Below are 14,049 nucleotides of genomic sequence, written 5' to 3'. Positions count from 1 at the left end.
GGTGTTTTCTTCAGGGCAGGGGAGATCAAACTAGAGGACATAGGTTTATGGTCAGACGGGAAAGATTTAAAAGGGACTTGTGAGGTAGCTTTTTCATGCAGAGGGTGGAGTGTTTTGATTGAGCTGCCAGAGTAAGTGATGAAGGCTGGTACAATTCCAACATTTAAAAGGCATCTGGTTGGGTATATGAATAGGAAGGGATTAGAGGGATATGGGCCTAATGCTGGCTAATGAGACGAGATCAGTTTAGGATGTCTGGTTGGCGTAGACAAGTGGAATGTTTCCATGCTGTACAACTCTGTAACTCTGAGTTTGTAGCTCCTCCAAAATGATCAAGATTGTAAGTGCTGGGATTTTATGGCACTAGGCAAAACCCTCACATTGGGATCAAATGCAGATCCTGAGCTAGTGCCAGTGAAGCCCCCATGGCAATTATGTACAGCAGGCTGGATCTCCACACAGCTGGCCCAATCACAGGATTGGCAGCTCAACAGCTCTTCTACCAAGGGGTGGTCACTGCTGGGACTGCAAAGAGAAAGGGAGGGTGTTTTCATTTCAGGGTGCAAGGAAATTGGAAAAATTATTGCTATCCTGCGGCCAACAGGGGAAGCCTTGACAGTCGGAATGTGAAAGAGAAAGGAGTCAGGGTTGTTGAGGGAGCCTTTGTAAACAAGGAGCCCCTTCCATGTGCTCTCCAACCCCCAGATATATAGCCCCCAATTCACCCCACCCACCCACACAGTCAAAGGGAGGTGGGCCTTTCCATGAACTAAACTGGCCACATACCTGGAAGGACGAGTTATTGCAGTTCCCGCTCCTTGTAAAACAGCCAATGGCGCAACTGAGGAAGCTCACTGGCATTTTACCAGCCACCAGTTCACCAGCCACGCACTGGTAACATCCTGCCAATGGCGCAAGGAGACGACTCAGTTGGGGAAATAGAGAAACTAACTTGCACCAAGGGGCAGTGTATAAACCAGAGGAACTCTTTGTCAAAGAAAGACAACAGCCACTTTTGCCACGAAGGCACCACACAGTGTGTTAGCTATCCACAGGACGCCGAGAGGGAGGATTTACTGAAGGGGACAGGCAGAAATCCAACAGTGGTCATCCATAAGGACAGACTGTACTTGAATTTTGCAGATACAAAGCGATGTGCTCGGAAGAAGTGAAGAGCAGCAACAAAAAAAAAGAACTGCAAGTGTTAACTGAGTGGTTGGCATCAAGGTAACAGTGCTACCTTCATGAATAATTGGCAATATTTTCAGAACTGCGCAGGAAGGGCTGCCTACCTTCAAAATCAAGTCAAGATAAGCAGGCTTGCGGCAACACTGAGGTAATGATCTAGAATCACCCAGATTAGATAAAAAGGGAGAATTGGGTAGGAAACACTGAGACAGACCGTGGGTGAGAAGTCAGTCAACAGGTGGAATTAGACAGGAAATCCCAGCCAAGGAACATTGAAATTGGGGCAATATGTTAACATGTACTGGGCTTGAAAGCTTGCAGCATTCAGAATAACATATCAGAACTGGAAACGTTAGCAGAGCAGAATATCACAAACCATGGCTAAATAGGAAGAGGAAAGAGTCCTTACAACAGCCAGGGCTAGCAAGTTCAGAAAGAAAAAGACATTAAAGCAACATGTGTTCTAGCGTATGCTAGCTCATTTGGCTGGAAGGCTGCATTGCAATGCAGAGTCAATAGCATGGGTTCAATTCTGATACCAGCCAAGGTTACCTTGAATATCCTGCATTCTCTCCCTTTGCCTGAGGCGTGGTGACCCACGGGCTAAATAAACAAAGTTGATTTTGTGGAAGCAGTAAATTAATTATTCTGTCAGAACACATTGAAAAGAACAAAAATCTAACTTGTGCTACAGGCCTCTTGCCAGGATTTTACCTCAGTGGTCAAGCAAGATCAGTGATGAAACTGCAAACAGGAGATGTCAATCAGCCAACTCTAAAACTTGGAAAACGTAAATGCTTTAGAATCAGGTTTGGTTACTGTGGTGTATAACACCAAGTATTGTTCACGCATTCCCGACAACTGCCACAGATCCAGATAACATACAAGAAGCAACGATAACCACATCAGTAACATCAAATTGAACAAGATTTGCATGTGGCAAGTGCTGATGAGGTGGAGTCAGATATACAAATTAGAAAAGAGTAAGTCATCATTTCTTGTAACATCAGTTTCCTGAAAAAAAAGGCAGGCGTGACCCAAGATACCAATGACATCAGCTGGGAGGCAGGTTCAAAGGTCACCCCAGATAGAACAGGGGTCAAATCCAATGGTTTGGCACTGATCCAATCCACTCTGGCCATCCAGTCAATTGAACCCCAAAGGGTTGCTGTGACAGCATGCACTTTTTACAAGCAGTCTGCAGCAATAGTCAGGGATGGTGAAGGCCCCAATTTCCATTCCAGTCACATGGCTGACCAGGAAGTTTTCCCATCTTTCCTGGGGAGGCTATGGCCCAGTGGTATTCTCACTGGACTGTAAACCCAGTGACCCAGGTAATGTCCTAAGGAAGGATCACTGAAAATGACATTAATAATCCTATTGATAAGGAGGAAGTGTTTAGTGGGAGGTATACAAGAAAAGCAGGATTAAGTTACAAAAGATGCACAGAGGCAAGAGGAAGAGTTGGTGAGGAAAGCAGAGTGACAGGAATCACCAGAGGTCAATAATCAACAAATAGATTTCCATAACTGCAAGAGATCAGACCGAGACCAGAAGAAAACTGTAAAAAACGAAAAAGGAACAAACAGAGGTACAAGCCAACTAATATCATTTCAATACCGCAAACAGACATTCCAAGGCATACCCATGATTTCATGTGTAACAAAAGCACAAAAAAAACTTCAGAGAACTGAAAACAAAAACGTAATTTACTTTGGCACAGGAACAGGCCCTTCAGCCCTCCAAGCCTGCACCAACATGCGGCCCATCACAAGTACAACCCCCTACCTACTCTCCCGCGGACTGTATCCTTCCATTCCCATCCTAAAATAACAAGCTTTTATCACAATGTACAGAGGCATAGTTAAACTGGACTTCACCACAACCTGTGTCACTTAGGTCCCAGTCTGTTGTGATTTGCCATCACTGATTATGCAGTCTAGCTATTAGATTAGATTCGATTCCCTACAGTGTGGAAACAGGCCCTTTGGCCCAACAAGTCCACACCGCCCCAGAAGCATCCCACCCAGATTAGTGTGTCATTATTATCCCCATACCAGTATAATATTTTGAATGGCTACATCCAAATTTTACAAAAGGTAAATATGTGCCCACTGATTTCTCTAAAGATGAGCCAAGTAAAATTAAACAGAATGAGATGGAAATAGATGAAAGGTGATGAGAGAAGTGATTGGTGACACACTGACTGCCAGTCTATAAATGATGGAAGCAAACCATTATAGTGTCCTTAATTAAGGAAGCAGGAGATATAAACAGACCCACCAACTCGGGTCTATTCCCCGCAAAATCTAGAATTAGTCATCAAGAGTAAACTTTGGGATTCCACAAGCACACATATGGGACAGGAGCAGGTCTGGGGTCTTTGAGCCCTCATGTGTGCTGTACTGTTCTATGTTCTATGTTCTATGTCTGCTCCATCTTTCAAATCAGTTTGTGGCTGAACCAATTACCCACAATCCAGTCTGCTCCTGCTAACCACTCATATCCTTGCTGGTTAAGGATCTATTTACCTCTGCCTTTAATGCAGCCAAAGACTCAGCTTCCACTGCCTTTTCAGAAAGACAGCTTTAAATACCCACAACCCTCTGATTTTTAAAAAAAATTCATTCATAGGATGTGGGTATCACTGGCAGGACCAGCCTTTATTGCCTGTCCCTAACTGTTCTTGAGAAGGTGAGGGTGATATGCCCTCTGATGCTGTAGTGCTGTTGGAAGACACAAAATGCCCATAGGAGAGAAATTCCAGGATTTTGACACCCTGCCTGCCCAATAGTGAAGGAATGGTGATATATTTACAAGTCAGGATAACAAATGGCTTGAAGGGGAACTTGAGGTATGGAGTTCCCATGCATCTGCTGCCTTCATCCTTCTAAACGATAGTAGTTATGAGTTTTGAAGGTGCAGTCTAAGGAGTCTTGGTGAATAACTGCAGTGTACTTTATTGATGGTACACAACGCTGCTACTGTGCTTCACTGGTGAAGGGTGTGGATGCTTGTGGATGTGGTACCAATCAAGTGGGCTGCCTTGACCTGGATGGTGTCAAGCTTCTTGAGCGTTGAGCTGCACTCATCTAGATAGGTGAAGAGTATTTCATCAGTTTCCTGACTTCCGCCTTGTAGATGGTGGACAGGTTCTGAGGAGTCAGGAGGTGAGTTACTCGCTGCAGGATGCCTAGCCTCTGACCTGCTGCTGTAGCCACTGTTTGGGGGCCCAGTTCAGTTTCTGGTCAACGGTAACGCCCAGGATGTTGTAAGAGAGAAAAAAAATTGTCCCTATTTAAGCTTTGAATGGGTGACACCTTACTTTTAAACAGTGACCCCTACTTCTAGATTGCGCCATAAGAGAAAACATCTTATCCATACTCACTCCTATCAAAGGCTTCTCGGGATCTTAAGTGAAACATACAAGTCCCCTCATGCCCTTCTAAACTCCAGCACAGCATTTCCAACCTTTTCTCATGAGATAACACACCCAACCCAGGTAGTAATCTGGTAAACCATTTCTCAGCAGCACTCCAGACATGACTCACCATTCTTCCCTATAAGTGAAGCATAACATCTCCAGTTTCATATTCAATTCCCCTCGCAAAGAACAATAGCATTTTATTAGCTTTTCTAAATTACTTGCTGTACACATATACTAACATTTTGTGATTCACACTACAGGACACTTAGCTCTGAAAATACTCACCATTTTGATCTGTGTTTTTATTTTAAACACTTCCTACCAAAATGGACATTTTTACATTTTCCTTTATTAAAATCCATTTGCCACATCTTTCCCCACTCAACCCATACATCTTTTTACACTCCTTCACAGGTATCTTTCTGAAATACAATTGTGTCAACAAGGATAGCCATCATACCTGAAGTATCTTTACCCAAAATCACTTCTACAAAGTTATATCAGGTTGAGGTCCCTGTGGCACCCCACTCATTAGATATCACTAATCAGAAAATGACCATTTATGTCTATATTGTTTCCTGGTAGCTAGCTCACCTTCTATCTATGCTACCCCACTAAACCATGAGCTTTTATTTTCTGTGAATAACATCAATCTGTTATTTGTAATGGGACATCAGTCAATCACTTTTAGTGTGGATCCACTAAACAGGTCATACCTGTTCAACCTTCTTATTTGCTTGGAAGCCATCACCATTTCCAGAATCATGTTGGTTCTATCTGTGTGTAAATAGATTTTACACTGCTCAGGTCTCAAAGTATATCAGTCCCATTCATCACATCATCTCCAACTGAAGTGACCTTAGCTCTTGTTTACTCCTTCATGATCTCGCTTCTTTTCATTCCTTCAGTGACCAGCGCCACAACCCTCTGACATATCTGCACTCCACCAAATCTGACCTTTTACAATGGCCTAGATTTTAAATCATGTCCTCATTGGTGGCCATGCCAGCAGTTATTTCATTATCAAGTTCTGCAATTCTCTCCCTAAATCTCTAAGGCAACCCTTAAGTTCTACTCAACATTCCCTTACAAATAAAAGCCAAAAGAACTGCGTATGCTGTAAATCAGGAACAAAAACAAAGTTGCTGGCAAAGCTCAGCAGGTCTGGCAGCATCTGTGAAGGAAGAAACACAGTTAATGTTTCAGGTCTGGTGACCCTTCCTCAGAACAATACTTCCCTTACAATACTTGTTGCCTATTGCACTGTGCCAGTATTTGCCTCAGATGCAGTTTATCACCTGTATTGGGCTGCTCTCAAGAGCAACCCAGATCCAGAAGACTCAGTCGCAGCCGCACACCATCAACAGGTTAAACCTACATCTGGAAGACCTGGGTTCCACAGCATCATTGAAGAAGGTCCTTTGCATGTCTCATTTACCACAGCCAACAAGTGAGCAGGGAATCAGCATGGATTCTTCCCTTGTGAAAAACTCTCACTCATTTCCTTCCCTCCGTCAAGTAATACGCTTAAATTCAGTGGATTGCACGTCTGATCTAAAGTCATAGGCAGAAAGACACTACTTAAAAACCTACCACTTTGACTGAGCTTTCAACCACCTATCCAAATCTTACCTTATGTGGTTTGCCATTAGAGTCTGCTTTTAACCATGTGAGGTTTTATTATATCAAAGGGATTACATAAATATAAATGATTGCTCTTGTAAGCCTACATAAAAACCTATTATCAGAGATTCAGGGTAATCCTCAAGCATTGTTAAGAACCTGGTTGAAAGCAGAAAGTAATAACCAGTTATCATGGAGATAGTCTGGATTTGGGGGCGTGTTAAGTACCGAGTGGGTTGCAATGGAACTCACATAAACCATTACCTTGCAAAAGTGAGAAACAGCAGCTCAATGCAGAGTGGGCGCATTTACTGATGACAGCAGATTGGGAAGGTCAGCAAGATCAAAGCAGATCGCATAAACGAACAATGCAAAGTGATTTGGCAAAATAATTATGTGGGCAGATAGGCAGCAGGTAAAACCTATTGTAAATAACTGCAAAGATTTACACAGGCAGAGGCACACGGGCACACATAGGATACGGATTAAAAGCAAGAACCTGTGCAGTTTGATGCTCCAAACCAGGTACCAAAGCTAGAATTCCGGAAATGGGTGTGGTGAAGAAAGAACAGCACTGGAGAGAATATATCTAGTGGCTCTAAGTGGATGAATTAATATCTGTTAATACCTTCTTCAGCAATTGCTATTTTGTGATTTTCCAATCTCTTTTGTAATGAGATCGTTTTCTTTAAAAACAAGAAATAGTTGTAAACAAAGGTAGGGAATTGATTTGAGTGATAATGGGAACTGCAGATGCTGGAGAATCCGAGATAATAAAGTGTGAAGCTGGATGAACACAGCAGGCCAAGCAGCATCTCAGGAGCACAAAAGCTGACGTTTCAGGCCTAGACCCTTCATCAACCTCTCTGCTGAAGGGTCTAGGCCCGAAATGTCAGCTTTTGTGCTCCTGAGATGCTGCTTGGCCTGCTGTGTTCATCCAGCTTCACATTGTCATCTTGGGGAGTTGATTTGTTTGATTCTGTCCTTGTATCTTTCGATAGACCTTGCATACTTGTCCAATGTCAAGACACATGCTGTAAATTGTAACCACTTACATCACTACCCTTGGCACTAACGGTGGGAGTTATTTAAAACATTATTCAGACAACTGCAATGCATACAGTCGAAAATCAAGCCCATCCAGGCCATTAGATATAGTTAAATTCAGTACCACCCCAGTGTTAGTAAATTACAGCCCTGCCATTGACAGTAACCTGGAAACAGACTCCCCATTGCCAGCCAATATAAATGGCTCATTAATGCTTTGGAAGCTGCAAGTTTTTGGACTTTCAGACAGCATTGCAGATTTACATTGTAAAGGTCAACGGCTAGGGATGACCACACTGTGTTGGCAGCTGTCAATGTTCACTGATTTCAGTGCGGTAAACAGTTTAGCTCACATTTTCTTGCCACATTATCTGAAATCATGTGCCTTCAGGCAATGCTCGAGATTGAGTGGTCTGAGCATCACTCTTGAGTGAGAGTGATGAGGGACCTGATTGCCTGGCTTATTTTTCTTTTCAATATATTAAAGCCCTGAGATTTCAACACAGCCTTGAGTCACAAAGGCAGGGAATGCATTGTCTGGACGGCCACTTTCAGGTGAAGATAAATTGACTGAACCCATTGGTAGAAACATCAGGGAGAAAGAGACTTAGGACAAAATAGCTGATCTGAATAACTTGCAGAACTGATGTAGTAATCACAGAAGAATTTTAATGGAGATAAATGCTAAGCAATACATTTTAGCAGGAAGAATAAAGAAGGCACACTCTTTAGAAAATGATTCCAAATAGGGTAGAGGAACGAAAGGATTGAGCACATTGTGATAACCTCAACAAGGTCCATGGGAATCAGTAATTCATCTCCCTGTAGAGCTTATTGAGCATGAGTTTCCTCGGCAACAGGCAATGGCCTGCCCAGCTGGAATTCATCACTGAGCCCTTCAGACACCAAACCCAGGGACTTTGCACATAAATATTTAATTGGGCGTTTTACTGGTAGTAGTTAAAAGGGGAAAAAAATGCAAAGAAGGTCTTGATGATTTGGGTGGTGGGAAAGTTGCTCAGTTATGAGAGCTACCACTCCTGGATATAAAAGAAACCCAGAAGTGAGCACCACAGGGTATAACAAGATTTAACTCCTCCTTCACTGTTATTTAGTCCCTTCCTGTTCTCCTTACTTCCCCTCCACTTTTGACGGTTTGCATTACCCACAATGGGCAATGCTGGTAAATACTGAATTGGCAACACGGGTGTGTTTACTGGTGGTGTTTAGTAGTTTCAAAATAAACATTACAAAAAGTCTCAGAGATTTTAGTGATGGGGCTTCGAGGTATTTTTTTAAAAAAAGCAAACCCATAGTAGCATCGCTCATTGGGCTCAGGGTAGGATTCTTGCCCTGAGATTGGTTGTAGGCTGATACATGGGAGGTCCTGAGTTCAAATCCCAGGTGAGCCCTGGTATGTTCAAAAGTTGGGTTAGCTTTGAAAATAATAGGGTTCTTGTGGCACAGTGGTAGCAGTCCTACCTCTGAGCGAGGAAATCAAGATTCAAATCCCATCTGCTACAGACATGCGTAATTACATCACTGAATAAAGTAAAGTGGGCCCCTTGACCATCTTCCTAAGGGTGGCTTTTAGCCCCTTGAGAACCAGTCATGGCTCCACATCAAAATGGAATGCTTTTGAACCTTCATTTCCACGAGGACGGGCGGGAAATGGTCTGGGCCTGGTTCAGCCAGCCGGAAATATCCATAGGCCTAAAGGACGACAGGCTAAAGCACGTTGTACTGCTCTACGTCCAGCTACTGGCCCCCTCCCACCCGCTGTGATGGATATCGTACTTAAGTATGTACTGGACGAGGCTTCAGCCTGGAGGGACTATAGACAGCAGGTACTAACAGGAGATTGTCACATACTATTGGCACTGCTGTTGATCACAAGTCCCATTTCAGGGGATAACATCCCACCATGACAAGTCAACTGAATTTACTCAGTGTAACATTCAAAGTCTGAAGGAACATCCATCTAAGCCGATAATCGTCCCAAGCAAGGATTCAGTTCAATAATGCAGGAGACTCTTCTGCAGGAGGAACTAAAGTGGCAACTCGTTATCAGGGCCAGTCATGCCAAGTAAAAATAAATACAAACAAAAATGAGAAGGCTTAGGTGATCTCTCAGGATGAAAAGAATTTCAAAGCTTTGTCATGACCCTTGTCATTAGCCATTTGTTTGGAATCTGTGCTAAGGGGCAGAGGGAAGAGCAGAACAGGATATCGAGAAGAAAGAAGTTAAAAATAAAATGTCTGGAACTATTCAAAAAACAAGATAACAATGTGTGGAGCTGGATGAACACAGCAGGCCAAGCAGCATCTCAGGAGCACAAAAGCTGACGTTTCCGGCCTAGACCCTTCATCCCTTAACAGGCGTTGCATGTAAATCTCCAATTGGCTACTAGGTCCGCTAGAGTGATCTGGTCTCACCAAGTCCAGGAAGGTTTTAATTCTGGTTATGATGGCCCTTTTTGCTGGATAAATACCCAATCCCTCACATAGAAGACTTATACACAAAACTGGTCGGGTGGGGGGCTGTCCTTCACAAAGCTGGATATGAGCCATGTGTACCTGCATTTGCAAATATGATGAGGATTTGTAGAAGTACACTACTATTAATACCATCAAGGTTTATATCAATATAAGTGATTCTCATTTGGGTTATCATCAAGTTGTGCCATTTTCCAGCACACAACAGATAACATTTTGCAAGGTCTATTCTAGCTTTCCATTTACCTGGATGATGTGCTAATAACCAGGAAGACTGACGAAGAGCATTTTGAGAACTTGGACATAGTGCTTAAACATTTCTTCAAGGTAGGGGGACGCCTTAAGGAGAGAAAAATGTGTCTTCCATGCATCCCTACTTGGGCTACAGAGTTGACAAGACAGGGTTACACCCATGTGAGGGTGATCAAAAGTGCCCCAGCTCCCATGTCCATACCGGAGCTTCGGTCTTTCATTGGATTAGTGAATCATTAGGGAAAATTCATATGTAAACTCGCTGCCATACTAGCACCTGTACATTTGCTATGGAAAAGGGGACAGCCTTTGAAGTGGTCTCATAGCTAAGACATAGCCTTTAGGGAAGTGAAGAAGCGGTTATCATTGTCTAAGGCGTTGGCACAGCATGATCCCAAGTGAGATGTGGTGCTAATATGTGATGCCACCCCATACTGTATCAGGGTAGCAATCACTCACAGATGGCCCAGCAGAAGGGAAAGCCCTATGGTGTACTCTTTGGCTGATGCCAAATGAAGTACGTCAAGATAGAGAAGGTCATGAACAAAAACAGAAGTTGCTGGAAAAGCTCAGCAGGCCTGGCTGCATCTGTGAAGGAAAAAAAAATCAGTTCTGAGGAAGGGCCACCGGAAACAAAACGTTAACTCTGATTTTTTTTTCTTCACAGACGCTGCCAGATCTGCTGAACCTTTCCAGCAACTTCTGTTTTTGTTCCCGATTTACAGCATCCACAGTTCTTCAGGTCTGGTGGGTCATCTTTGGTATGAAAAATTTCTACCAATACTTCTATGAACACAAGTTTGAAACAGTAACAGACAAAAAGGCCCCACCAGAGCTACTTAAGGAAGACAGGGCCATGTTGTCCATAGCTTTGGGTAGAATTAAGTGGTGGGCCCTTATTCTCATTGAGTATAACGACAAGTTGGAACACTGTCTGGGAGGCAAAGTGGCTAACGGGGATGACTTGAGCTGCCTCTCACTAGCAGATAAACCACTTGGAGAACCCGTTCTGGTTTTAAACTTTCTAGGTGCCTTTCCAGTTATCGCTGACGATATTCAATTGCAGACGCAAAAAGATCCCATCCTGGTAAGTCGAAAACAGCTGGCCATGATGAGGGAAACCAAAAAGTCCGTCACAATCAGATTTGAAACCTTCTGGACCCAGAGAGACCAGATCACCCATCTACAGGATGGTCTGTTATATTGGGGAGCAGGAGCGATTTTGTCAAGTAAAAGGTCACCACCAGAAACTGGCTGAACCCCACCAGGGTCATTCAGGGGTTTCCAAAGTGAAGATGTTGGTGACAAGTTATGTCTGGTGGCCAGGATTGGATGCCAACATAGCTGCGTTGGTTGAGCAGAGTATATAAGGATATAAATGACTGCCAGCAGCACCCCCACATTCTTGGGAACGGCCAGATAAACCCAGGACTCAGTTACACATCTACTCTGCCGGTCCTTTCACGGGCTCAATGTTTTTAATCATTGTGGATGCCAACTCAAAGTGGTTGGATGTGCTTGAAGTTCATTCGTCAAACACAGAGACAGAGACAACGTTGAAAAGTTGCCACTTTCCCACACTACCCCAATATCTCTTGGACGCTTTCATATCGCAAATGTATCGATCTCCAATCTGAACATGTGCAAGCCTCCAGAGCCCTTTGGGGTAGACAATTAACTGTCCTGAGCAAAGAATTACAGGCCCAGGCTCCACACTATCTCCTCACTGGCACAGCTCTGCCATCCCAGGAATGATTAACTGATTAAAAGACCGTTTGTAAAATGTTGGGGGCTATTTCCAGAGGAGTGGACTTGAAAAGCGCAGAACCTATGTATAACAAGTTTATTCAGGTTTAACCACATTTTAGATTGGTCCTCGTCTCAGTATTAAAACAAAAACTAAACAAGCTTTTGAGAAAAGGTTGATACCAGAACTAAGAGATTATAGGCATTAGGTTGGACTGATTGTACTTCTTTCTTTCTAAAGAATAAAAGGGGCTCAGGATTGGCCTAATAATGGTCTATAAGGATATGAAATGGCTTGGCAGCTCCATGGAGAAGGTATTTCCACTGAGGGGAGAAAATGGAACATGGGACCATTGGTGGTTAGACAGTCATTAATAAAGTCAGTGGGAAATTTAGAACAAACTCCTTTGTCACCACACTGTCATGAATAATGTGCAGCCTGCTGCCAGGTGGCGTAAAGAGGTAGGAGCAGACATAGGTCCTTCAAGTCTGCTCTGTCATTCAATGGGATCATGGCTGATCCAATCTCCCTCAACTCCACTTTCCTGCCTTTTCCACCATAACAGCTGATCCACAGACACATTTAAGAGGGAGCTAGAAGTACACTTTTAAAAACTTCTCCCCTCTCACTTTAAACCAATGCCCCCTACTATATTTGACATTTTCACTCTGGGGGACAAAAAACTTACTATCCATCCCATCCATGCCTCTCCATGAGTATATAAAATTGTGAGAGGCATGAATAGGATGGATGGTCAGAGTCCTTTCGACAACCTCCCTCCATAAAATGGTGAAAGTGTCAAATGCTAGGGGGCACTGGTTTAAAATTGAGAAGGGGTAAGTTTAAAGGAGATGCGTGAGGCAAGGGCTTTATTTTACACACAGGGTAATAGGTGCCTGGAACACACTGCCAGGGAAGGTAGGGGAAGCAGATACATTAGTAACACTTAAGAGGCATTTACACACACATGTAATGGGCAGGGAAGAGATGGATACAGACCACGTGCAGGCAGATGGGATTGGTTTAGAATGGCATCATGGTCAGCACAGACATGGTGGGCCGAAGGGCCTGTTCACGAACTGCAATGTTCTACATTCTATGTTAAGGCGTTAAACCTTTTTTCTCCATTATTAATCCTTTATTTCAAAAAAAACCTACATTTATATCACATTTTTTGTGGCCAGGTGACATACAATAAAGTACATTATTTTGAAGTGTAAGGCCGGATGCCTGGCACCCGACTTGTGCACAGCAAGCTCCCACAGCAACAGAATCTTCTTCCCAATGGTAACTGTTACACACTGCAGGGATAACTAATTTTCTCCAAAGCAGTTCCTTTTTAAGGCCACACGTGAGGGCAAACAATGCCACAGCTTAACATCTCACTGGGAGATAGCACGCTCAGCAGTACTGCACTCCCTCAGCCCTGCTGCTGGGGTATAGGTCAGCATTTCAGCACGCAAACCCTAAATAGGTGTTGACCCAGACTTTCCGGCTGGAAGAGAGAGAGAGAGCGAATAGCAGCTGAGCCATGCCTGACAGGAAGGGTCTTGTACGTAGAATTTCAAAAGTCAAACTTCAATCCTTAAGAACATGTACATAAGGCTGCATCTGTAAGTCATGTCTACAGGAACCTCGTGGGCAACACCCCAGCAAAAAAAAATCGCGATTACAACTTTAATATTTCCCTGAACAGCAACGAGAAGTGGGTGAAGTGACAGCTGTGAATTCGGAGCAGTACCAGGTGAGTTCTTACCTGTTGGTAAGACACAGGTCAATAACAGCAACAAGTAGACTCCAGCGATACCCATCGCCCCTCCGAACTTTCAAACAAGAAGGGGGGGGGGGGTTGTTCTCCAAAGTTAAACCTTTAACCAATTGTGGGCGTGTGTTTTAATTTCCCCTCCTATTTTTCCTCTGTTCTTTCTCCCCCCAACGCCAGCCACATTGGCTGCTTCCTGTTAAGGTTCCTCCTCCTCCTCCTCTCTCGTCCCCAGGTAGGTTCTAGGTGTGTCGCTCGTACAGAGCTGTTGGGCACGTTGAAGGAGCCGAGTGCAAAACGTGCTGTTGTTCCCAATAAAACACCGCCTCCTGAAATCACACGTTGGGCAATATGACGGAGGAGGAGAGGGAGGAAGGGTTGAGCAGTGACTGGGACTAACTGCAGTTGAAACTGCACACCCAGCAGTGTTGAGGTTGGAAATTTCAAGTTTTGGAATTTCTCCTTTGTCGATTTCCATTTTTTATCCAAAATGAGTTCCCAGTCTGT

The 14,049-nt window shown here is 43.7% G+C and overlaps 1 protein-coding gene and 1 pseudogene across 1 annotated transcript in view; one reads left to right on the top strand and one right to left on the bottom strand.

Moving 5' to 3' along the window:
- LOC125447104 (CUB domain-containing protein 1-like) overlaps positions 1 to 13,787 on the bottom strand; it is a 91,111-nt gene extending 77,324 nt beyond the window's left edge. Inside the window, exon 1 of the mRNA XM_048521230.2 lies at positions 13,537 to 13,787. Within this exon, the coding sequence (XP_048377187.1) occupies positions 13,537 to 13,591 (55 nt within the window). The 5' untranslated portion in view covers positions 13,592 to 13,787. The remainder of the gene's footprint in view (positions 1 to 13,536) is intronic.
- On the top strand, positions 8,897 to 9,449 carry LOC125464534 (large ribosomal subunit protein eL13-like; annotated as a pseudogene).
- Positions 13,788 to 14,049: the final 262 nt, after the last annotated feature.

This window comes from Stegostoma tigrinum, chromosome 2, assembly GCF_030684315.1.
Source record: "Stegostoma tigrinum isolate sSteTig4 chromosome 2, sSteTig4.hap1, whole genome shotgun sequence".
Lineage (NCBI taxonomy): Eukaryota > Metazoa > Chordata > Chondrichthyes > Orectolobiformes > Stegostomatidae > Stegostoma > Stegostoma tigrinum.
Note: the sequence above shows the minus strand (reverse complement) of the source record. Positions and strands in the feature narration are given on the sequence as shown.